The sequence below is a fragment of the Oncorhynchus gorbuscha genome, linkage group LG04 (genome assembly GCF_021184085.1).
Source record: "Oncorhynchus gorbuscha isolate QuinsamMale2020 ecotype Even-year linkage group LG04, OgorEven_v1.0, whole genome shotgun sequence".
Lineage (NCBI taxonomy): Eukaryota > Metazoa > Chordata > Actinopteri > Salmoniformes > Salmonidae > Oncorhynchus > Oncorhynchus gorbuscha.
The window spans coordinates 13,273,953-13,300,103 of record NC_060176.1 but is presented as its reverse complement, the minus strand read 5'-3'; the positions used below and the strand labels follow the sequence as shown (position 1 = coordinate 13,300,103).

The 26,151-nt window shown below is 43.1% G+C and overlaps 3 protein-coding genes across 4 annotated transcripts; 1 reads left to right on the top strand and 2 right to left on the bottom strand.

Annotated features, from left to right (window-relative positions):
* Window positions 1-6,310: 6,310 nt before the first annotated feature.
* On the bottom strand, window positions 6,311-7,234 carry LOC124033476 (protein phosphatase 1 regulatory subunit 3E-like). The gene has a single exon (XM_046345501.1). It carries the CDS (start codon window positions 7,232-7,234, stop codon window positions 6,311-6,313), a length of 924 nt encoding a protein of 307 aa, XP_046201457.1.
* A 495-nt stretch (window positions 7,235-7,729) lies between these two features.
* si:ch73-103b9.2 (uncharacterized protein LOC100150067 homolog) lies at window positions 7,730-12,652 on the top strand. 2 transcript variants are annotated; one of them, XM_046345861.1, is made up of 3 exons: window positions 7,730-8,822; window positions 9,188-9,418; window positions 9,681-12,652. In XM_046345861.1, exons 1-3 carry the CDS (start codon window positions 8,820-8,822, stop codon window positions 10,566-10,568), a joined length of 1,122 nt encoding a protein of 373 aa, XP_046201817.1. In that variant the 5' UTR covers window positions 7,730-8,819; the 3' UTR covers window positions 10,569-12,652. The 2 variants fall into 2 exon arrangements, with proteins under 2 accessions (XP_046201817.1, XP_046201816.1); XM_046345860.1 differs by having other exon boundaries at window positions 7,730-9,418.
* On the bottom strand, window positions 11,400-25,987 carry LOC124033680 (ATM interactor-like). Its single transcript, XM_046345858.1, has 4 exons — window positions 25,674-25,987; window positions 20,889-21,014; window positions 18,680-18,879; window positions 11,400-17,416 (listed from the first exon to the last, which is right to left on the bottom strand). The coding sequence occupies exons 1-4, from the start codon at window positions 25,902-25,904 to the stop codon at window positions 15,640-15,642; spliced, it is 2,334 nt and encodes a 777-aa protein (XP_046201814.1). The 5' UTR covers window positions 25,905-25,987; the 3' UTR covers window positions 11,400-15,639.
* Window positions 25,988-26,151: the final 164 nt, after the last annotated feature.

Below are 26,151 nucleotides of genomic sequence, written 5' to 3'. Positions count from 1 at the left end.
TTATAAATTGGGTGGTTCGAGGACTAAATGCTGATTGGCTGACAGCCGTGGTGTATCAGACCATATACCAGGGGTATGACAAAACATTTATTTTTACTGATCTAATTACATTGGTAACCAGTTTATAATATCAATAAGGCACCTTGGGGGTTTGCGGTATATGGCCAATATATGACGGCTAAGGGCTGTGTCCAGGCACTCCACGATGCGTTGTGGATAAAAACAGCCCTTATCTGTGGTATATTGGCCATATACCACACCCCCTCATGCCTTATTGCTTAAATATACCATGCTGCTGACTGTAGCGTGATAAAGGAAATGGACAAAACTAAAACACATTTAAATTTCCCATCACAAAGGCCTTTATTGTCGTTGTTTAATAAAATATAGGCTAGATTACAAACTCACCATAAAAATAACAGGGGTACTTCCGCCGTGCATGCAAACAGCCAGAATACAGTGATAAACATTAGCTCCAAACAACACGCCAGACACCAAGACACATCAACACAGACAGATGATGGATTGCAGTACTAAGGTTTGCATAGGTTCAAAAGACGAATACTGATAACCTTATAGGTCAAACCAAGGGAAATTCACTTCCTCCACTCCACATATGAGTAAAACGAACTTGATTTAACCTATTTCAGATGTTTAACATTTCACAGTGAGCGAGAAAGCTGTGTATCAAACATGACTGGGGATGGAGAACATCTTGGTTAGTAGCAATTCACAGGAATACATGTAATGTCGGAAGAGGCATACCAAACCAAACCATGCCTCTTTTCCTAGCTTTCCTACTTTTCTACTCAAAGTGCACTATGCACTTTGAGTAGCTCAATATTACAATCATTAGTCACTCCTTTCAGACGTTTCAGATACTCCAAAGTGTATGTTGTCTTTCGTGGCATGAATGCAACTCTTTAGCCAAAAGATCCCCTCAGCTTAGTCCCAGTACATACTGTCCAGTATGATTTGACTGCTCAACCTATTATCACATGTTGCTCAACATACCATAACATCCCTTCACAGCTTAGACCTTTTATGTGTTCATTTCAGTATGAACTTTAAACATAAGGCAATGGAACCATCTTTAGTTACACCTTATACAATAACCCTATCATTCCTGGTACCCCACCCAAATTTTGGCTTCAGGTTCAGTGACGTACCACAGTTTTAAAGGACATTTCCTGAAATTCTATTTTGTTCAGATTGTTTTTAGATTACTTTCTATTTCTGAGTTGGGTATCCATCCACCGCTTGCAATCCTGTTTTTGAAATGCTGTTATACGACATAATATGATAGCAGAAAGACATTCAATATGCGACACATAAAAACAGATAAACATCAGCGAGTGCTCATAAAATGTGATTATATTTCCCTATATTGGATCACTCTAATTTATTGGTATCACTCCGCGGCGGATGGATACATCCGAGGTGAGGATTTACAGATTTACTCCTGTGATCACCTGTGTCACGGATGGGGTCCGCCCCTATATATAGACCCCATGGCCGTGACAAGTTCTCTTTCATTTTCTCGGCGGACGTCCGTATGGTTTGAGGTACAAACTTTCTGAAGTTCGCTTGGTAAGTCACTGGTAAGTGTAATATCTTGCGTGGAAGTATACTCACTGGCTGTTTTGCAGCCTGGAGCAGCCCCACCTCTTGAGTGCTCCCCTTGCTGCGCACGGTTGATCTGTATATTCTGCCCGTGGTTTGTCATGCTTGTGTTTTGTTAGCTTTACACTACGACTCCATGGCCCTGCGGTCTTTCCTTCCACATCTGAAAGGAAGACATGTCCAGGTGAGAACAGACAACACCGCAGTGGTGGCTTACATCAACCATCAGGGTGGACTGAGGTCCCCGGTCCTGCGCTGGGACTTTGCCGCTGGCTGGCCAGTCAATGAAATGTCATGTTTAGTTTGACATGGCCTCTAGCACAGAATAATCTGGTACGTGTATAGCAATATATTGGAGTGATCCAATATAGTGAAACATAACGAAGGTTATGTATGTAACCACGGTTATGTGAGCTATATGGATCACTTCAATCCTCTGCGGTGCTAGAGGGGCCTCAAAAATGATGTAGAGAATGTGTGACTCCGCCATGGAGTCTATATATAGGGGCGGACCCCAGCCATGACACAGGTGTACATGGGAGTAAATCTGTAAATCCTCACCTCGGATGTATCCCTCCGGCGCAGAGTGATACCAATATATTGGAGTGATTCATATAGCTCATGTTGTGTTGACAAACCCTATACAGTCTGTTTCTGGAAGCCTTTCATCCTTCCCCTATAAAACATCTTTACCTCCATGACATATTCACAAAGTGAAATGTTTTGATTGAAACAATTCATGATTGAAATCATACTGTACTACATGTTCACTTATTGAGAGAATATTTACAGTTAACAGAAATCATAAGCAAAAGGTACATGAGGAAAAATAACCATTATATTTCATCAGACTTAAGAACATAAAACCATCTCTGACAAAGCGTGATATCTTGTTAACCATAGTAGTCTTTGTGGAGATACAGCTGCCGTGTGTGGAACGAACTCACTGACTGCACAGACTAGCATGCTTCTGAACACAGTGAGGCCAACCAGTTGTCAACCAATGGTCATGTCTCAACTCAAGAGAGGGCTGCACAATTAATCGAATTCACATCAAAATCATATCCATATCGCAAGAGATCCATATCATATGCAATATTTTGAAATACATCTCAGCCGTGAGTAACTTTCGGTTTTAACTCCGTTTTTTTTTCAATCTTGTGGCTGCTTCCCACACAAACTAAGCCTCGCCCCCAGTCACTCAAGCAGCACAGTTCCTCCCCCTCGCTGTTAGATGATTGACTATAAATGTGCATGTTGTTCCGTCAGGTCAACGCAGTCAACAAATTGTTCCAAACAAGAACGATGCTGCTTTCCACTTAGCTTCTTAATTTAATTCAATATATTTCTATAATTCCAACAGTTCACCCAAATATTTGGATATTTATCACATGTCAAATCACAATAACCATATTTGTTAAAAATAAAAATCGCTATTACATTTGTTTGCCCATATCGTGCAGCCCTAGAGGTTGGTTAATGTCATGGTGGACGTGAGACCGTGATTGAAGTTATTTTGGTCCAACCAGGCTCTACAGATTTCCCATGGAGATATTAGAAAGAGCCAACTGCTGGACTCTGGAAACCAAACAGATCTGCTATAAGCCAAACAACTCTTCTAAATTGTTTGAGTCATTTGGACATGCTCAGTGGTCACATGGGTAGTCTATATTGTATGAGTCATTTGGACATGCTCAGTGGTCACATGGGTAGTCTATATTGTATGAGTCATTTGGACATGCTCAGTGGTCACATGGGTAGTCTATATTGTATGAGTCATTTGGACATGCTCAGTGGTCACATGGGTAGTCTATATTGTAGTCTATATTGAGTCATTTGGACATGCTCAGTGGTCACATGGGTAGTCTATATTGTATGAGTCATTTGGACATTGTGGTCACATGGGTAGTCTATATTGTATGAGTCATTTGGACATGCTCAGTGGTCACATGGGTAGTCTATATTGTATGAGTCATTTGGACATGCTCAGTGGTCACATGGGTAGTCTATATTGTATGAGTCATTTGGACATGCTCAGTGGTCACATGGGTAGTCTATATTGTATGAGTCATTTGGACATGCTCAGTGGTCACATGGGTAGTCTATATTGTATGAGTCATTTGGACATGCTCAGTGGTCACACTAGTAGTCCATTTTCCATTTTCAATGTCAAGGGTTGAATAGTCTGACCAAGCTCCTGCCAAGTCCTGGTTCATGTAAACACAGGCTTTTCTTACTGACCACCATAGCCAGACTGTAACTAACTACATTAAATAACTACATCTGTTAGTCTCAGAGATGCATTCCATTTTCTAAACAGATACATCTCCGAGCTGCTGATCTCTCAGAGGCGTCCTATTCAAAACAAAATATTGATACATTCCAAGCATTCATGGCATTGAAAACTCCCACAACTTATAACAACCCAAATAAATAGAAACTCTAATTTAAACATGCTGTACATCCAGTACACATGTAGACAAACCGTTTGTGTAATGTGGCTGTTGCGCTACATAACCTAAGTTTAGTTTGACATCCATCCATAATGAGCTCCCTCACCTCATGTCAGGGGTGTCAAAGACAACCAGGTGAGAGGAGTTCCTTACTAATTGTTTACCTTAATTCATTAATCAAGCACAAGGGTGGAGCGAAAACCCGCCGACACTCGGCCCTCAGTGGAAGGAGTTTGACACATGCATTATGTGATGCCAATGTGCCAACAAATGAGTTCAGCATGAAGCACCAGTGCAATAGCATCAACTGTACGATATGTGCTCCTACCAAACACTGCTCTTTTCTATATCATCAGCCAAGTCTAACATTACGACTTTGCTGTCATCACCATAGTTCTACTGTAAAATACAACATTGCACAGTGGAAGTTATTTACAAAATACTGACAATGAAATGCTACTGTTTTACTGGACTGGATGTGTTTTAAAAATGGCATGAGTTTGACTATTTTGGTTCTACTGTACTTCATAAAAAAATAATGTTTTGTTCAACCTGAATAAAAGGAGAAAAACCTGGAATATTTGGAAGATCGTCAGGTCTGCACTCTAGAAACGATCTGAGGTAAATGTATCATTTTCCACAGCAACAGTTGCATTTCAGGTCCAACAAGGAACAGAAACAAAAGTCCAACAGTATCTGTCTCTGTAATTTATCATTGTGTAATAACAGTTATAAAATGGAGTGATATGCGTGTGGATTTTATCATTAAAGCTCAACCTTGAAGAAGGTAGAGATACTGTATGAGTGAGGCAGTGGTGACTGACTCTGCAGTGGACCTAAGGGTTAGAGCTATCCTCAACTATTGTTTACAAGACACCTGGTGAATTATTGTGACTGGTTGAGATCAAGAGTGTCACAACAGGAATGTTGTAAAATATCACCTGTCAGATACATGCAGACTGCACTGCAGAGAAAAATCTAGCATAAGATTCTGTACAAAAAATTATGTACAACATTTTTTTTTGACAAATATACATGTCCTCTAGTTTAAAATAATGCATACAGCATATGCATTATTTTGCATTTTAGAGTGGTAAATATCCTCATATTATTATGTAACATGTTTGAGGGTTATACCAGAGGATCCTAATAGACTAACCTACTGCTAGACTGTAGGGCTCCACTCTGACCCACAGTCTACTCTCCTGCTATTGGTTACCATCCTCTGGAGAAAAAATGATGGTGCATTTATAACCAGCGAACAAAGCTCATGGGATGATTTCCTTTTTCTAACATCATCTCGTTGAGCAGTGCTATAGAGAGGGTTTAATCATTACCCCAACATTGAAATATTAATATTTAAATAGTTATAAAACTGAATACACCCAATATTGATCAAGATAAAAGCACAGCAGCGTTCCCCTTTAGTTATAAGGGGTATTATAAGGCATATCCAAGAAGATGAAAATATGAGGAATTGGTCAAACAAATGTTCCTTTGTTGATCCAGTGCGAATATTGTTGTGACTGAGCTTCGGCCTGCTCCATCCGCTGGATTTTTCAGATGAGACAACCGGATTGAAATCCGGCATGACGGGTACACAGGGGGATGCACGTGAGCACAGTCCCATGCAGTCGGAAATAAACAGAGAGAAGGCGAGAAGCTGTCTTAGTGGTTTCCATAACCATTTTCCTCAGTTTTGTATAAGCAGTCGTTGACAGTTAAGACATCGCACAAGATGTTTAATGAAATAGTCAAAAGTGGGGATTGAAGCGAGCATCGCTGCGTTTTAGAGGGGGACAGTGACGCTTAAATGGGGTCTATTCCTGGCACGTTTACAATGGCACATGTCCCTGCATTACATAAGAGTATAGTCGGGCCACACCAAAGGGCACAAGACTACAGAGTCCCAACACCAAGGCTAATTATCATACAGCAGATTTACCTCCCACCGCGGACACCTAATGAAGGGCTTGTCTTCCAATCCTGTCAAATCTGTCAAACATAATGACATGAAACAAAACCAATGTGACGGTGGTGAAAAAAATCATAACCCAAACAATGTAAAAAATGACTGAGTGTACAGCTGGACACGGCGGTTGGATCATTAACACAATGTGTAGAGGCTATAGCCTATGGTAGCCCTATTCTTCATTATGGTAAAGCGGTGCCCGTGGAGAGATTGCGTGCTTTACACACAGTGCACCGGTGAGAACGCCAAGGGCGCATGCATGTTAGATGAAGTGAATCCAGCCATCCTCCCACTCACGGGGTGGGGAAATCTTAAACCTGTGGCGTCGCACTTTGTAGTTGAAACCGTTATTATTGTCCCAATACTCATCTCCACCAACGCAGTATCTAATGGCAAACTGGAATGTGCCTCCGCTCTCCAGAAACGTCGTTGGTGTGATTATCTTAAAGGAGAATTGGTCTGTCACACCGTCGCTTGATTCGGGGACATAAGATGTCAGACTGTCCATGAAGGTTATCCAGTTGTTGATTGAGAACCTCAAATAGACACTTTTCTCGAACGCCATGTTCAAAACCCGCACGACGCCCGACAGACTGAACTCGTCGGCTTCAGCACACTCCAACAACACTTTAACTTCTTTCACTTTCTCAGTAAAGCCTGGTAGGGTCCCGGGGTTCTTGAATTGCAGCTCCATAAAACTTGACTGGGTGGTCGGTGCCCTGGGGAACTTGTCAAATGGGTTCAGATGGAGGGGACCCCTGTCGAATCTCGCCATTATGCGCTCCGGCACATCGGGCATGTCTGTGTCATTAAAGTGCTTCACAGAGGTGAGCTCCAGACCCAGAGAGTCGGCGAAACGGACCTTTTTCTGGCTGCAGGGACTCCGGCTGCGGGAGATCTCAAGCTTCGCTCTCTCTATGGGGGTCGGCAGAGACTTGCACCTGCGGCGCAGGTTCGGACTCTGCGGGGGTTTGAGGAAGGATTCACGTCCTCTTGGTCTCTCATCCACCACATGGTGCATCTCGATGGGCTCGCTTGCTCCGTTCAGCTCCATCCCCTCTTCGTCTTCTAATCTCGGGTCTGCTGTCAAGCTCCCGAACAACCCAGCTATGCAGCTGTAGTTCCTCGGGAGGCAGTTCTTGGGAGGTAGCATGACCACGACAGAGCGCACAGCATCGGTTTCCATAAAGCGGGAGAGTCGCTGGTCTGCAGTCGCAGTGGTCGTGATCAGGGGAACCAAGAAAGTAACACGCCGTTAGGTGTCAGAGATAAACACATGGATAGGCGCCGTAGTACCACGTCAGACTATGACACTGCGCATTTCTGAACCAATAAGCCAAGCTTCTGCAAGTGCAGCTAGAACAACGCACCACAAATACCAAACATGCCTACCTAACGTAATTTTAGATTTCATTCACAGGCATACACATTCGTTCATTATGAAAGAATATGAAATTGGGGATTCTCTTATTTGTGCACGTTTCCAGCAGCATGCTCCAGTCAAGGTGTGTGTGTGGCTGAGCTTTTTATTTATTTACCATTTATTTAACTAGGCAAGACATTTAAGAACAAATTCTTATTTACAATGACGGCCTATACCAAAAGGCCTCCTGCGGGGACGGGGCCCGGGATTAAAAAAATAAAATAAATACAATATAAGACAACAACATAGCAAGGCAGAAACACATGAGAACACACCATGGTAGCAACACAACATGGTAGCAGCACAAAACATGGTACAATCATTATTTGGCACAGTCAACAGCACAAATGTCAAGAAGGTAGAGACAACAATACAACACACAAAACAGTCAAGGTGCACATAAAACTACACAGAGCTAGGGGGACCCAGTGAGAGGCATGACATTACAGTCATAAGGTTTGTGCCTGGCTGGACAACGACGTGCCGAATAGCACGTCTCATTTCTTGCCTGACGACTCATCCTGAATTTAATTCCGCTGCTATATCGAATGCTTCCCGGAGAAGAAACGTTAGTGGGCGTTGCGTTTGCCCGGAGCGATGTGGATGGGCAGCTAGGCAATCTAATTTCGGCCATTAGATAAAACACACAACTTCCTTTCTCAGTTTTTAAAAATAACAAAAACAGAGTTGTGTGGCCACTTTGTTATTGTTTCAACAAGGACTCTAGCTTTGAGAGTATATTCTAGATACCTGTAAATAATTTACATCTGAATCAAATTAACATAGGCCCATGCCCTCTATTTAAAGCCTTACGTTATATTATGCATATTATAATACTGTTATAATGGGCTATTTTAGATTATATTGTATATAACATTTTACTATAGATTACAGAAATGTTAGGGTTAGTCTTAATTATAGATATTGAATGAAATAGTCAGCAACATAGTGGACACCATGCTGTAATTCACGAATAGTGACAAGCAGCAAATCCAGGTCTAGAAATTGTTAAATTTTCTTAGTTAACATGGAAATTAGCAACAACCTGTCAACTGCAATTTGTTTTCTGTCGCCCCCTCCTATTTCTCTCTTCGTTTCCCCTACGTCATTTCTGAGCGCCCTGTTGTAGGGGAGTTGTCATGGCAACGGCGTTCTATCTCTGCTCCAAACACTTCGTGGGCAAAGCACATCTTTGAATTTGTTTGGGTTCGTCTCCTGATACCTGCCAAACTGTAATAAATATTTGATGACTATTCTATGTTACTGCCTATTAAGTTGAATGTCAAACCCCCGGGAGCAAATGCTTGTATGGTATTGCTGAGGAAAATGTCGAACTCGACCCACTTCAATGGTAAGTTGTCTCGTCAACAGCCTTTCTTCTGGCTTCAGCTAACGTTAGAACAAGCTTCATACTCAAGTTGCCAGTGTTTACCTAACGTTAACGTTAGTAGATAGGGAGAAATGTGGGGTTCTCTTGCTAGCTAGGAATAAGGTTTATGAATCCATTTAATGGACAGATTTTGTAAACAGGGTTAATAAGTTTGTTAACGCTGAGTTAACACGTCAAAGGTTACACGTTTTCAGATATCCTACAAATAGTTTTGCAACGCTTACAATTCATTATAGGTTTCTTGCTGTTTGTGTATATATATCCACTCTTACCAACGAGCCTACAAGATGAGTGCCGAATTAGGGATGTTTTTTCACTCTCAACAGATTTCACCCCGAAAGGCTCATCTTAGAATGGACAAATTCAAGGAATGGGATCAGGCACCTGTAGAAGTGGCTGAAGAGAGAAGTGTGGCAGTCGAGTGCCCAGGATGGGACCAGAGCTGCCAAATACCCAACAGGGGCCATGTCGATGCCCTTTTGGATATCAGCGATGATACCTCATCCAAAGAGCAGGAGCCATTTGAGTTTCTCTGTCTCTCCGGATGGGAGGAAGCAGTGAGTAATACACTGCGGTTACTCTTTTATTTTTGGCTAGATTGTGAATGATATTCAGCCAGTGTCACATTATTGCGTAGGCACCAGATATACACTTCAATTTCATGCGAGTTAAGACAAAGTGAAACAGTGTTAGTATGTTTATTCACTGTTTATAACTACATTCAATCTCAGAAATCATCTTAAAAGGTGAAACCTAATTTTCTCTAAATTGCAAAACACTGGTTAAAATGTAATTATGTTTCCCTTAATGCTGAGACAGATTCGGGGCTGGGGTAGAACTTCTCCACTTGGCTGCCTGGTTCAGACCCAGAGGAGAGGAAAGAGGGTCAAGACTGGAGACACAGACCACCACTGCCACCTGTGTGTGGACCTTGTGAAGCTCTCTGACCCCCCTGACTCTGAATCCAGTTTAACCCACTCCCCTGAGTCCTTCTGGGACTCCAACCTGGACCCATGGGCGAAAAGCTCCCCCACAACCCTGGGAGACTTCCTGAACAGACCCTACAGTCACACCTCTAGCATCTCTTCAGAGGAGTCCCCACCAGAGTCCTTCAGGGACCTTCAGAAAGCCACACAGCAACTGACACTCCGAGACAAGATGATGGAGGACAAGGCTGGGGTGTGTGAGATCAGTGACTCACTGCTGGGCTCGGCCCCCTCGCAGGGTCACCACCACTCAGCCTCAGAGTGTCCCATGACGCTGATCATCAACAGCTTCGCCGTCCTACCGCCCGTGAAGGCCTCCCAGCCCAGACACCCTAAGGTCACCAGCCAGCTCCGGAGGGGGGAGGCTGGACCGGGACGCAGCGCCTCAGACGGGGAGACCGCAGAGGCTGGGTCAGACGGTGTCACGCCTGCCTGGGAGAGCGGAGGAGGTGTGGAGAGCCAGCAGAGTCGCCACCTGTTGTCTGCATTCAGCATCCCTGTCCCCAAGAGATGTGACATGCCCCTCAGCACACTGTCAGATCCTCTACCCCACACCACCTACCCCCTGGACAGACACCTCAGACAGGATCCCCGGACCAGCAGTGCTCATAGACTCTACTTTGGACTGAAGACCAAGATCCTAAAGCGTGCAGAGCCCCAGCTGCCCATTCTGTTTGGAACCAGGGTGCCCATCCCAGCCTCTGCACAGAGACTACTCTGAACAGAGACTGTTACTTTGCACTCCATACTCTCTCCCAACCCAAAAGCTCAGCCTCTGTGGGTTTGTGATTAAAAAGAAACTTTGTGGAATTTCTTCATATTTTTTTGTATGATATTGATGACTGTATAAAAAAAAGAAGCTGTGACTAATTCAACTTGGTCATATTAAACTACATGGAATTAACATATGAGTTTACAGATTTGTTAGTTCTATGTGATTTATAGGCTATACCACCTCAGCCTTCCTTAGTTATGAACCCTCCACGCACCTGGACATGAGTGAATAATTTTAAATGGAGTGATGCATGTGTGATTTCAGTCCTACATTTTGCATGTGCTTTTATTGTGGTGCTCACACTTGAGCTTTTAGTTACTCAGCAACTATGCTACCTACTCTACAATGCTGAGGTCTGGGTCGGTTTCTTGGATTCCTGAATGTTAAACTGCAGACATTCTTATGTCAGAACTCCTCATCAAGACAAAACATGATATGAGCCATTGCAAAAGCATGCTAGTGCACTCTAATGGAATGAGCAGTCAGTGATTCTAGTGTTCCAACCCATGTGAAGATGTCATTGGTAGCCTATTGAATTACATGCTAGAAGTGAACCACACTGTAATTGTAAGTCGCTCTGGATAAGAGCGTCTGCTAAATGACTTAAATGTAAATGTAAATGTAATTCTGAGGGGCTGTGACAGCATAGGTGTGTGGGCGGAGGGATTAGTATCATGTTCCAAATGTCTTACACAATTACAATATTGTATTCAAACAGACTGAGCATAATACATGTACATAGCAAACTAACTTGTACTGCCACACAACCCAGGTGAAAACTGTGACTGACATTTACTGAAAAAGAGCACATTGAGTGTGTACAATATTGAGTATGGTGTTGTAAATCAAAAGTAGTGTGTGCTTTAACCAGTAACAAAATATTTGACTTGGCTTTATACAGCTCTGCATTACTGTCCTTTGATTTGAAGTGTACTGGAACTAAGCTAGTACAAACAACCAGCTAATACATCAACTCAAACAATAAACCCTTTACGAAGAGTTTATTATGAGCGTCTGCTGAATAGCACCAACAAAATAAACAGCGAGAGGCAACCTTCATCGACCCTCTACACATTCAGGCAACTGAAATACAACAGATGAGGCTGCAAACAGAAATGCAACTGAAATAAATTATATTGGCACCAAAGACTGCATGCACTCCCTACTGAGAAAAACCAAAGCGCTGAAGTTGACATCCCCATGTAGCACGGTTAGGATCAATTCCATTTAATTCAGGAAGTACATAGAAATTCCAGTTCTTTTCAAAATGAGGAAAATTCAGAATTGGTATTTGGTTTACTTTACTTTCTCAATTGCCTGGAATACAAATAGAATTGACTTCAACCCTGCCATGTAGTCTAATTTACATGTTTTTTTAAGCAAGGCAGTTTCTCCCCTAAGCGCAAGAACGATAAATTAAACAGAAGTAGTGTTTTCAGTACAGCACAATACATTGTTATGAAATGTGGTTGAGTATGAAAGTCTGTTATATAAACTGGAATGAGACAGTCCTGTTTCGATTACTTTAAGATGCAGTGCAAAAACTAAGCCATGTTGTGTAGTATGGGCACAGTGTCATGTAGGCTACATTCTGCCGTTTCTGGGTCCACTTCTCCACATATTGATAGTGTACCACTGTAGGGCGAATGCTGCCTTGGAAACAAATACTGCATTGCATTCTTATAACCTGGATGTGTAACACAAAACAGCTTTTTCCAAATACAACTCATAGAAGGCATTCAAACATATTCAACATGCAAATTAAAGACACTCATGTATTTGAAGTATTCTTCCAAGACACCCTCCACAAATAAATATAATGTAAATGTTAAATCCATTTTGATCCTGAACTTCTTCCTACCTCGTAAAGCTGCTTAGAGCATCACTGACCAACGGAAACATAAAATGCACCATGAAAAATACTTGTCTTAAGGCACCAACAGATCAAAATCCAACATGGAGAAATACTCTAAACTTGGAGCTTTTTTGTGAAGTTCACATTCAATAAAACTGTCTCAACAAATGTCTGTTTCTTGAAATTTGAATGGGATGCATGTGCAAATGAGGTAAAATATTGTAATCATACCAACAGCTAGCTTTGACTAATACGATAGACTTTAGAGTGTAGTTCAAGAAAATGTTGATAGTTTATGTTCAGTAACGTTTAGTGGGGTTGTTATACAGTACCTTCAGAAAGTATTCACACCCATTGCCTTTTCCACACCCAAAATTGTGTTACAGCCTGAATTTAAACTTGATTAAATTAAGATTTGTTTTGTCACTGGCCTTATCACAATACCCCATAATGTCAAAGTGGAATTATGTTTTAGGAAATTGTACAAACTAAATGAAAAGATGAAATGTCTGGTGTCAGTAAGTATTCAACACCTTTGTTACAGTAGGCCTAAATAAATTCAGGAGTAAAAATGTGCATAACAAGTTGCATGGACTCAAACTGTATACAATAAGTGTTTAACATAGTAATTTAAGAAATATCTAATCTCTGTACCCTTCACACACACAATTATCGGAAAGGTCCCTCAGCCAAGCAGTGAATTTCAAACACAGATTCAACCACAAAAACCAGGGAGGTTTTCCAATGCCTCGCAAAGAAAGATATCTATTGGTAGACGGATAAAAATAAAGAAATCAGACATTGAATATCCCTTTGTGCATGGGGTGAGGTTATTAATTACACTTTGGATGGTGTATTCCTAACTCAGTTGCAGGAGAGGAAGGAAACCGCACACCATTGACCATGAGGTCGATGGTGACTTTTAAACCAGTTAATAGTTTAATGGCTGTGATAGGAGAAAATGGAGGATGGATCAATTGTATTTACTCCACAATACAAAAAATGTGGCAAAGCAATACACCTTTTGCCCTGTATACAATGTATTATGTTTGGGGTACCACTCATATTTTCAAGCATAGTGGTGGCTGCATCATGTTATGGGTATGCTTGTAATCATTAAGGACTGGGGAGTTTTTCAGGATAAAAAAATAAACGTAATGGAGCTAAGCACAGGCAAAATCCTAGAGGAAAACCTGGTCCAGTCTGCTTTCCACCAGACACTGGGAGATGAATTCATTTTTCAGCAGTGGGATTAATAATCTACAACACAAGGCCAAATCTACACTGGAGTTTCTTACCAAGAAGACAGTGAATGTTCCCGAATGTGCAAGTTACAGTTTTGACTTAAATCAACTTGAAAATCTTAAACCCCAAAAAGGTCGTCTAGCAATGATCAACAACCAATTCATCAGAGTTTGAATAATTCTGAAAAGACATGGGCAAATGTTGCACAATCCAGGTGTGGAAAGCTCTTAAAGACTTACCCAGAAAGACTCACAGTTGTAATTGAAAGGTGATTCTAACATGTATTTACTCAGGGGGTTGAATACTTATTTAATGAAGACATATTCGTTTTATTTTCCATTTTTTGTTCCACTTAATCCCACTTTGTCACAACAACATGTGGGGAAAAAATCAAGGGGTGTGAATACTTTAAGGCACTGTATATGGTGGTGGTGGACATACACAATCACCATGTCACAGTGACTAGTGAGTAGCTAGATCCTCATAGTGTTTCTCTACAGTGTTGTATCACTGTATATGGTGGTGGTGGACATACACAATCACCATGTCACAGTGACTAGTGAGTAGCTAGATCCTCATAGTGTTTCTCTACAGTGTTGTATCACTGTATATGGTGGTGGTGGACATACACAATCACCATGTCACAGTGACTAGTGAGTAGCTAGATCCTCATAGTGTTTCTCTACAGTGTTGTATCACTGTATATGGTGGTGGTGGACATACACAATCACCATGTCACAGTGACTAGTGAGTAGCTAGATCCTCATAGTGTTTCTCTACAGTGTTGTATCACTGTATATGGTGGTGGTGGACATACACAATCACCATGTCACAGTGACTAGTGAGTAGCTAGATCCTCATAGTGTTTCTCTACAGTGTTGTATCACTGTATATGGTGGTGGAGGACATACACAATCACCATGTCACAGTGACTAGTGAGTAGCTAGATCCTCATAGTGTTTCTCTACAGTGTTGTATCACTGTATATGGTGGTGGTGGACATACACAATCACCATGTCACAGTGACTAGTGAGTAGCTAGATCCTCATAGTGTTTCTCTACAGTGTTGTATCACTGTATATGGTGGTGGTGGACATACACAATCACCATGTCACAGTGACTAGTGAGTAGCTAGATCCTCATAGTGTTTCTCTACAGTGTTGTATCACTGTATATGGTGGTGGTGGACATACACAATCACCATGTCACAGTGACTAGTGAGTAGCTAGATCCTCATAGTGTTTCTCTACAGTGTTGTATCACTTCAGCACACTGTGCTGCTATACACTTACAGCCAGCTAATGAATAAGTCAAAGACCATGACAGGCTAGTCTCCTAACGCGGTGACCCAGCTTATAGGTGGGTGGCCCTGTAACAATGGGGCAATTCTACAAGACTGTACTTCACAATCACATGTCAACAATGGGAGTGCGGCAACTATTTTAGAATTTCACTAATACGTTTGTGCCACATCAAAACTGCCGGAAGTCATTCAACAGCAGTATGATTAAGGAAAGGCTCAACAGGCATTACATACTCTCTTACAGCAAACAGTGTTCAAACTTTGAAAACGGACTAAACTGGCTTTTCAGACAAAATATATATTTAAGTAGTAAGATGTGCAAATAAACATGTAAACAAGGATGGGAAATCATATCCATGAACTGATAATAAAGTGCTTTAGAGCTAGCATGAAGGGGATGCCCAGACATGTTATCCTAGACATGCTACCCTCCCTGTAGAATGTCCTAAGACTTCTTAAGGCGGCTCACTTCCAGTAGTAGAGGGACAGACTGTAGAGGATGATGAGTTGGAGCCCAGGACCTCCTTGACGGAAACCAGAAACACATTGTGTGGGCTGAGGTGGTAGCCCTGTGTGTGTGTGTGTGTGTGTGGGGGGGGCAGCTGATGGGCTTCTCAGAGTGCTGAAAGAGCAAACAACTCCTCACACGTCTGCGTTTCCACCGAGCTGAAGTGGGACTCCATGTTCCAGGCCATGTCAGCTGACAGGAAGTCGTCCATGACTGTCTGGGTCTCGTTGCTGGTCAGGAAGAGGTTTCCGAGGCCCTCAGAAGATGCGTCCGTCACCGTCTGAGTCTCCGTGCTGCTCAAGAGCCTGGCCTGGTCACCCTGGGACATAGAGGGAAGGGTGTTGGAGTTTAGTGTTGGTGTCAGCAGTCGGCGGAGGTCGGTCTGTGTCTCAGTGTCAGAGGACTCTGTGCTCATGGAGAAGCTGGACTGTCGCAGAATGTTGCCCAGGGGCATGTGGCCTCCGGCTTTCAGCAGGAAATTGAGGTCAGTCTGGGTCTGGGTGTCAAACATCTCCAGTTCCAGGTCACTAGCCTGGCTCCGGCCTGGCCCCTCACTGTTTCCCAGGCCCTCCAGGAGGAGGAAGTCTGTCTGGGTTTGGATATCCAGGACCTCCAGGGGTGTGTCGGCCCCCAGACCGCTCAGCTCGCTCTCCTCCGTCTGGGTCTGGATGTGGGCCGCGTTCAGGAATTCCTCAAAGTCAAAGTCGATGCCCGTGTGCTGTTCCTGAACAGAGCCCAGACCTGACCCACAGCCTGTTGAAGAATCCATCTGCGTCTGGTGACCGGACAGAGAGTGACCTGACAAGATATTCTCCAAGTCGTTGAACAGAGCCAAGGTGGTCTGGGTTTGGTTGTCCGCCACGCTGCCCGACTGGAGATCGTCTGTCTGCACGCCAAAACACATGGCTCCTGCTGACTTGTCTTCGTCATAGAGACCGTTACCGACACCGGAGAGGGGGTCGTCTACACCGTGAGTTTTGAAGCTTCCGTCTGTCAGTGCCGTCTGTGTTGAGACACTGAGGGAGTAACTGTCGAAGAGGTCTGAGCACATGATGGCCTGGTCCATTTGAGCACTCTCTTCTGACCCAGCCAGGGCGAGTCTGGTCTGGGTCTGCTTGGTAATGTAGGGGGACTGGGATGGGGAGGAATAGGGGCAGGGCAGCTGGTTGAGGGTGTGGGTATCTGTCTGCGCCCCAATGGTGGTGGTGGCTTTGGCCTTTGAGGGGAACGTCTGGGTCTCTACACTGACTGGCAGCAGGACCTGAGCACTCACACTAATATCCGTCTGAGAACACGAGGAGACCGACGACTCACCAACGGGGCACAGCTCAGTCCCCACCCCGACCCCCATAGGCATTCTGGACAAGTATGAGATGTCTGTCTGGATGTTGGTGGAGGCATTGCTCCCCCTGGTCCCTCCTAGGTCATCGCCAGAGCCCAATGACTCCAGACTTACCTGCACCCCCATGCTGACAGGCCCCAGACTGGAGCGGGAGGCAGGCATGCTGCCCCTGAAGCCCAGGGTCTTAGGGTCTAGGTGAGGCACCATGGACTGTGGCATGAGGTGGAGGGTGCTGAAGGAGCCCTGCCTGTCCACAGCCAGCACCACAGACCTCAGAACCCCGTTCTCTGTGGAGGGGAGGAGGACAGGGAGATGGGCCAGCTGCATCACAGGGAAATTCACCAGAGCCACTTTGGGCTTGGGTAGGAGGAGTTTCTGGAGGTGTTTAGTGGGGTTGTTGTGGCAGACCCTGTCTGAAGGGAGGGAGTCCTCTGAGAGTTCTCTGTCTGTTTTTATGATCTGACACATGAATTCACTGGGCTTGACTTTTTCCTCTCCACTTATCTGTCTCTCCATCTTCCGCTTTTTCACAGGTGGATACCTGCAAACACCAGGCGGAGGAGAGAATACGTCAAGCAGACAACACAGCAGTAGGTAGTTCTAAAGCTTTGACAAACACTAATAAAAGCAAGGTGCAGTGGCAGCATCGTTGTGCAGTCAAATTCAAGGTCTGTTCTCAAGCCACGTTGTGCATGCAGGCGTTTGTCCCAACATGATCTGTTATTGAATAATGACATGGTTTACTGGATAAACTGCATGACACTTGAAGACGTTGAACTTCTCTGCCACCACGTGTCCACACCATCTTTAAAACCCTCTAACAGCATGTCCAACCAAATACAAGCATTTTTAATAGAAACCCATTTGAATGTCATGTGTAGACTAATGCTTTTAGGAGCATCCACTGCCGATTCAATGACACCACATGGAAGTGACTGCAATATGCAAGGAGGAAGGATAGCCTACCAAGTGAACATTGGCTCCTTGCACAATGCATGTCTCGATCTGTCCATCTGGCTTGTCAAAATCCTTTGTTTCAGTGTCTATTTGTCCACTTGTCTGTACCTCCAACCTTGGTTCAGTAGCTAGACAAGCATTTTTGAGTTAACTACACAAACAGGCAGTAGATTAGAGTAGGGAAGCACGATTATTTAATATCCTAAATTTCTCCTGGGTGGATATTACTGTAAATTCTATTTTAGGGAGATTCATGTAGCATAAAATCATCATTCTCCCCTGAGTCACGTGCATGCAGCTGTGTGTCAGACTGGCATGTGAACATTTTGTGGCCTGTTCCAGTTGATACAATGCTAATTTGCTAGTGAGAGCATGAGCTCAAGACAGCCAGGCAGGAAGAGAAACAGATGAAGTAGAGAGATCATTGAAAGACAACGTGAACCAACCTCCATGCGTAGCTAATGTGATTTATGGAGGATGTTTTTTGCTGGACAATGTCTCCGGCAATGCTTATATTTTATGCCTTTTGTGTATTTTTAAAAACGGCCAAAAACCCGTCAATAACCGGCTAATGGAAACACTGCCCTCCAGGATGATATCCAGTATACACCGAGTGAACAAAACCTTAGTAATATTGATTTGTATAACCCCCCCGCCCTCTGAATGGCACACATACACGTCTCAATTGTCTCAAGGCTTAAAAATATTTATTTAACCAGTCTCCTCACCTTCATCTACATTGATTGAAGTGGATTTAACAAGTGACATCAATAAGGGGTCATAGACTGACCAGGTGAAAGCTATGTCATGGAAGGAGCGGATGTTTCTAATATTTTGTACATTCTACCTGTGTTCTGTGGGGACCTCGTGGCCGGTCCTGTAGATATGTGACAGTAGCGCTGCTCTGCTGGCGTAGGGGCAGCCACACGTGCAGCGGTAGGTCCTCCCACAGTCCTCTATGTGGCGCCTCAGGTCCCACTCTGTGCTGTAGCCGTTGTTGCACTTGGAACACTTGTGCTTCTTCTCTGCATGCATCTTCATAAAGTGCTGGATAGAGCAGAATATACAGTTAAGTCAGAAGTTTACATACACCTTAGCCAAATACATTTAAACTCAGTTTCACAATTCCTGACATTTAATCCTAGTAAAAATTCCCTGTTTTAGGTCAGTTAGGATCACCACTTTATTTTAAGAATGTGAAATGTCAGAATAATAGGAGAGAGAAATATTTATTTCAGCTTTTATTTCTTTCATCACATTCCCAGTGTGTCAGAAGTTTACATACACTCAATTAGTATTTGGTAGCATTGGCTTTAAATTGTTTAACTTGGGTCAAACATTTACGGTAGCCTTCCACAAGCTCCCCACAACAAGTTGGGTGAATTTTGGTCCATTCCTCCTGACAGAGCTGGTGTAACTGAATCAGGTTTGTAGTCCTCCTTGCTCGCACACGCTTTTTCAGTTCTGCCCACAAATTTTCTATGGGATTAAGGTCAGGGCTTTGTGATGGTCACTTCAATACCTTGACTTTGTTGTCCTTAAGCCATTTTGCCACAACTTTGGAAGTATTTTTGGAGTCATTGTCCATTTGGAAGACTCATTTGCGACCAAGCTTTAACTTCCTGATTGACGTCTTGAGATGTTGCTTCAATATACCCACAAAAAATGTCTGCCCCATGGTGCCATCTATTTTGTGAAGTGCACCAGTCCCTCCTGCAGCAAAGCAACCCCACAACATGATGCTGCCACGCCCTGTGCTTACCGGTTGGGATAGTGTTCTTCGGCTTGCAAGCCTCCCCCTTTTTCCTCCAAACATAACAATGGTAATTACGGCCAAACAGTTCTATTTTTGTTTCAGCAGACCAGAGAACATTTCTCCAAAAAGTACGACCTTTGTCCCCATGTGCAGGTGCAAACCGTAGTCTGGCTTTTTTATGGCGGTTTTGGAGCAGTGGCTTCTTCCTTGCCGAGCGGCCTCTCAGGTTATGTCGATATAGGACTCTTTTTCCTGTGGATATAGATACTTTTGTACCGGTTTCCTCCAGCATCTTCACAAGGTCCTTTGCTGTTGTTCTGGGATTGATTTGCACTTTTCGCACCAAAGTACATTCATCTCTAGGAGACAGAATATGTCTCCTTCCTGAGCAGTATGACGGCTGCGTAGCCCCATGGTGTTTATACTTGCGTACTATTGTTTGTACAGATGAACATGGTACCTTCAGGCGTTTGGAAATTGCTCCCAAGGATGAACCAGACCTGTGGAGGTGTACAATTTTTTTTCTGAGGTCTTGACTGATTTATTTTGATTTTCACATGATGTCAAGCAAAGAGGCACTGAGTTTGAAGGTAGGCCTTACAAATACATCCACAGATGCACCTCCAATTGACTCAAATGATGTCAATTAGCTAAATCAGAAGCTTCTAAAGCCATCGTTTTCTGGAATTTTCCAAGCTGTTTAAAGGCACGGTCAACTTAGCGTATGTAAACTTCTGACCCATTGGAATTGTGATACAGTAAATTATAAGTGAAATAATCTGTCTTAAAACAATTGTTGGAAAAATGACTTGTGTCATGCAGAAGGTAGATGTCCTAAAGGACTTGTCAAAACTATAGTTTGATAACAAGACATTTGTGGAGTGGTTGAAAAACGAGTTTTAATGACTCCAACCTAAGTGTATGTAAACTTCCAACTTCAACACTACATCGGGCTATGAGAGGAGGTTACTCGTTACACAAACTGGAAAAAAGCAATAGAAGAATGTATTATTCCCTTCTTGTTCACTAATTCCAATTTCCTAGTTATACTTCAAAAGACGCTCTATTGAGACGTAATTATTAGACACACTTTCCAATCATTTACAATTCCCATCCACCATCAGCATCTCAGGGGAGATGCAAAGCAGGAGTGGAAAGTGATTAGGGGGAAACCCAGGAGGAAATGTCTGTCTCAGTCTTTTCACTCATTAGACAATCCGCATGAGTCTGACTCAGGTGGTTTCAGCCAGGCAATCTCTGGCATTATACAGATCTTAGACTGACTGTAAGGATGTGGTACCTGCTTAACCAGGGAAAACTGGGAGAAGGGTCTGTTGGGGCCACGTGGACAGCCCTCTATGGGACAACAGTAGAGCTTCTGGGAGCCCTTCATGTCCTTCCTGATGGTGGGGTTGACAAGGCCGTCCTATGGAGAGAGAGGATGAATGATTAGATTGTGATATTATAGGCTTAAGATTTAGTGTCATCTATCAGCACTGAAATAATGTAGGCTAACCAACAACAAGTAGAAAGGTAGGCCATCAGCACAACTCTCAAGACCGCTGAGCTAAAGGCCTAGGTATTAGTTATACCTTAGTTAGTGATGATTTTAGCCTTTGAGTACCATTACAATGAAAACATCCAGCCGATGGACACGTCAATTATCCTTTGTAGAAAACCATATGAATGTCAAATACACAGACGAAGGTGGTCCAGAAGGAGGGTCCACATCTATGACTTTAAAGAGGTTCAGATGAAAGTTATTAGTTTAACAGCACATGGAGTTTGTGCTTTCCAGTGTGTTACATCACTCCACACTCCTGGCAGTCTCCAGATAGCCATGCCGAAGCAGCTGTCAGCAGCACATTACATTAACTCAATGAACAGCAGCATGATGCTTATGTAAGAGTACAGCACACACTCACAGGCCACAGATAGACTTCAGCATTGACCCATGTGTACATCCTAACCATCCTTATTAGCATTGCACTATTTCACTGGCCAAGGTCACCTAGCAGGCTACATTTACTGTGTCATTGGTTTTTATTTAACCTTCATTTAACTAGGCAAGTCAACTAAAAACAAATTCTTATTGACAATGATGGCCTACCCCGGCCAAACCCGGACGCTGCTCCCAATCACAACCCGATGTGATGCAGCCTGGGTTCCAACCAGGGACTGCAGTGATGCCTCTTGCACTGAGATGCAGTGTCTTACACCGTTACGCCACTCGGGAGTCCATACTGCTAAAGATTATCCAGGCACAGTGCATTGCCAGACTTTGATACAGGGAGGCAGGGCAGAGATAGCTTTGTTTCTGTCTGCTACAAGACAGCCTGGGTAGGGTCTGCTGAGCAGCATCGCAGCTAGGATATACAATTTGAAAATCTGTCAGTAGGCTGCTTCAAGAAGTCAGGTCATCAAAGGTGTTTAACATGCAAAGTTTGACAGGAAGTGTGACTAGTCTACACTACAGCCTGCTTAGTACAGTAGGCTAATATATATTTTAAAAAAATATTTCACTTTTATTTAACCAGGTCGGCTAGTTGAGAACAAGTTCTCATTTACAACTGCGACCTGGTCAAGATAAAGCATAGCAGTGTGAACAGAAAACAACACAGAGTTACACATGGAGTAAACAATAAACAAGTCAATAACACAGTAGAAAAAATAAAGAGTCTATATACATTGTGTGCAAAAGGCATGAGGAGGTAGACAAATAATTACAATTTAGCAGATTAACACTGGAGTGATAAATGATCAGATGGTCATGTGCAGGTAGAGATACTGGTTTGCAAAAGAGCAGAAAAGTAAATAAATAAAAACAGTATGGGGATAAGGTAAGTAAATTAGGTGGGCTATTTACCGATGGACTATGTACAGCTGCAGCGATCAGTTAGCTGCTCAGATAGCAGATGTTTAAAGTTGGTGAGGGAGATAAGTCTCCAACTTCAGCGATTTTTGCAATTCGTTCCTGTCACAGGCAGCAGAGAACTGGAAGGAAAGGTGGCCAAATGAGGTGTTGGCTTTATGGATGATCAGTGAGATACACCTGCTGGAGCGCGTGCTACGGGTGGTTGTTGCCATCGTGACCAGTGAACTGAGAAAAGGTGAAGCTTTACCTAGCATGGACTTGTAGATGACCTGGAGCCAGTGGGTCTGGCGACGAATATGTAGCGACGACCAGCCGACTAGAGCATACAGGTCGCAGTGGTGGGTGGTATAAGGTGCTTTAGTAACAAAACAGATGGCACTGTGATAAACTGCATCCAGTTTGCTGAGTAGAGTATTGGAAGCCATTTTGTAGATGACATCGCCAAAGTCGAGGATCGGTAGGATAGTCAGTTTTACTAGGGTAAGTTTGGCGGCGTGAGTGAAGGAGGCTTTGTTGCGGAATAGAAAGCCGACTCTAGATTTGATTTTAGATTGGAGATGTTTGATATGAGTCTGGAAGGAGAGTTTACAGTCTAGCCAGACACCTAGGTACTTACAGATGTCCACATATTCTAGGTCGGAACCATCCATTACCTGTTGTAATGTTCAGAAGTGTGTGAAACTAAATTGATTGTCAAATGTGATATGGCAGTTCAGTCGGGCTAAGGCACAGTGAGTGTCCAGCGACAACAGTGTTATAACCCAAATCTCTTTCTGCATCAATTAATAAAACAGAACATGCCTGTCCAGTACGTAACAGCGGAGGAACAGTGAGCAGCCTGTGCTTTCCTGGCCTGATGACTCCGGTTGAGTAGCATTAGCCCATTAACAACCTTTAGTGTCTATTTATGAAGGTATCTTCTGGCCGGGGGAGTTCTGTTATGAGCCCCGACGCTAATTCTGAATGTTAACACGCATTGCTTGCGATACGATTTTGGAAACGTAATAAGTAACACATCTTTATTATCAGTGATATATTTATTTTTTATTTTACCTTTATTTAACCAGGCAAGTCAGTTAAGAACAAATTCTTATTTTCAATGACGGCCTAGGAACAGTGGGTTAACTGCCTGTTCAGGGGCAGAACGACAGATTTGTACCTTGTCAGCTCGGGGGTTTGAACTCGCAACCTTCAGGTTACTAGTCCAACACTAACCACTAGGCTACCCTAGTGGTTAGTGGTTAAATATAGTTGTTTTTTTTAAACGAAAGGTTAAATTACTACACATCTTTAAATAGTTAAGTGTTCCCACGCGGCCATAGCTCCATGTTACAGGGGTTTTATACGGAAGACAGAGGCGACCACCTGTGCTAACTAGCCATCTAGCCTGCTCGAACACCTGTGTGTAAGCGTAACTGGCGAGGATGTGTTGTGTGTGGCTGGACACACACAGCCGTATGGATCTGTGCAAACCTGCTACAGTAAATATATTTTATTGAAAGATTATTTCACCTTGAAATGAAATATAAGTTGCATATGTTTCGAAGACCGTATCGCAAGCGATAATTGGCGTTTCTAAACGTTAAAACAGAGCGTTGGGATTGTAGTCACATGGTCCCAGCGGTAAACGGTGCCTATAGCGGAGAACCTGTGTGATAAGGAATAATGCCCTGGGTTCTCGAAAGCAAGGGTAGCGTTGCCTCTACTGTCAGCCCCACATCTACGACTATGCTCAATTGGCACTATTTTGTTCAGATCGACAGTTTCCTTCATGAACTGTTGCACCATGCAATTTCTCCTCCATCTCTCATTCTCCTGCATTAGACCCAGTTGAATTAGTTAGCATTTATGTGGGGGAATGAGGAGCATGAAGTGCTTTTCTGACCTAATTCAAACATTCACCTTTTTTTTTCAACGAGCTCAGTCTGTAGAAAGCCAAAAGACTGCTAGATCCCAGCATTCATTTGGGGGAAACTGGAATCACTAGGACTCCCACTGGGCAGCAAGACCAGGCCAGGACATTGCATACATTTCAGTTAAAGAGGAGGACCATTGTCTCCAATATTTTCCGTTACTATAACTAGTATTCATATTTAGCCTAAAGACAGTGTGACAGTTGGTTGTATGACCAGACTGATTTCATTGCACATCTCAGGTTTAGCCAAACTTCTTCAGCCATTTAAACATTCATTCACCGAGGGTTATTTTAATTGCTTGAATTTCCAGAAACTTCTTGAGAACCAAATGACTCAATAATATGACACACAGTTGGGCTATGTGGGCATGGAGACATGCATGTTTACATGCACAGAAATAATTCGATATTAAACTGAGTTTGGCATTAGTCATGTAAACACCTTACTCTCTTTATCTTAATCGGCGTAAGGTCATAATCGAAGTAAACATAAACCGATTAAAACACCTGGTTTTCGGAGCAACCTTCGAATTATGGCATGTAAACAGTTTAATCGTCGTTCCAGCGGTGTATTTGATCTGCGTATGTGCCAGCACCGGTAGCGCAAGCCTCCCTGCGTGAGTTCGGAAAACTGAAAGTATGCATCTTTTTACTTACACACATTATGTCCTAACGCAGAATCAGATCGTCTTCTCAAATATAACATGGTCAATGTGGTAGAACGTTTATTTTTCATTGGCGATTTTCTGCATTTATCAAAAGTCCCATTAGTAGCCTGATTTCAGATGTGTCCATAAAAACAGGATTATTAGTTAAATCGTTCTTGCAAAGCATGTAAACGTTTTTAATTTACTATTATATTAATCTGAATATCCACAATATTCTTATTATTGTGCGCATCTAAACGTGTGGATTTTAACAGATAATATGTATATGGTTGACATGTAAAGGCAGTACAAGAAAGCTAGAAAGCTTAACATTAGCGCGGATAATCAGTCTCATGCAGCTATCTATGACCCTAGCCTAGGATGATTGAAACACTGTTTAAAGCAATGTAACACAATAGTAAGAAAGTAACGTTATCAGCAATATACAGTTGTTGCTAGCCAACTTCAAAGAACTGGCCTCAAACAGTGCACAATGACTTGCCGTTCTCCCAATAAGCCTGTCTCTAACTACCTAGCGTAACTAGTTAGTGATACAAGGATAATTAATTGAAAAATAGAAAGACAACGTGTTGAAATATGTCAGTAGCCCCTTTGGTTAACTTGCAAATAGGCTAACAAGCTAGCTACCTTTACTCCGTGGGACTTCACGAGATGCATGTTAAGGGCTGGCGTGTTCGGTAGAATCTTGCCACATCCTTCTACGGTGCATAGGATATTGGTCCGCACTTCTTTGGTGAGCTCCATGATAGACGGTTTGATAATCTCCCGCGTCGGTGCAGGGGGCTCTTCTGTGCATTTTTGACTGCCCGTGGAAGCGTTATCGTTTCGGTATGCTTTCACGGACGCAGAGGCAGCCATGTTTCTGTTGACAAGTCACCAAACCAAATGCTCATCAAGCAGCAGACGCGCTGCTTCAAACAAGCCAGGAAAATATGGTCCGGAAAATACAAGGACGCGGCCACTTCCGGGAGCCCTTTCTTAGCAACAGACAGCCACTCCCACACAAGCGTCCTGGCAACATCAGAGGGCTGGCAAGTGACAATATTGTAGCTAAAGTCTATGACATATTACATGTGCAAAAATGTAAAACAAGCAAACCATGACC

Bases quoted from the DNA above. Each gene is read 5' to 3' on its own strand.
- LOC124033680 (XM_046345858.1), bottom strand. From the start codon at position 25,904: ATGGCTGCCTCTGCGTCCGTGAAAGCATACCGAAACGATAACGCTTCC. The intron at 21,015-25,673 runs GTAGCTAGCTTG...CTCTCTCCATAG, and splicing joins TGAAGTCCCACGGAGTAAAG to GACGGCCTTGTCAACCCCAC. The intron at 17,417-18,679 runs GTAGAATGTACA...TGGTGTTTGCAG, and splicing joins GAGGTCCCCACAGAACACAG to GTATCCACCTGTGAAAAAGC.
- LOC124033476 (XM_046345501.1), bottom strand. From the start codon at position 7,234: ATGGAAACCGATGCTGTGCGCTCTGTCGTGGTCATGCTACCTCCCAAG.
- si:ch73-103b9.2 (XM_046345860.1), top strand. From the start codon at position 9,149: ATGAGTGCCGAATTAGGGATGTTTTTTCACTCTCAACAGATTTCACCC. The intron at 9,419-9,680 runs GTGAGTAATACA...ATGCTGAGACAG, and splicing joins TCTCCGGATGGGAGGAAGCA to ATTCGGGGCTGGGGTAGAAC.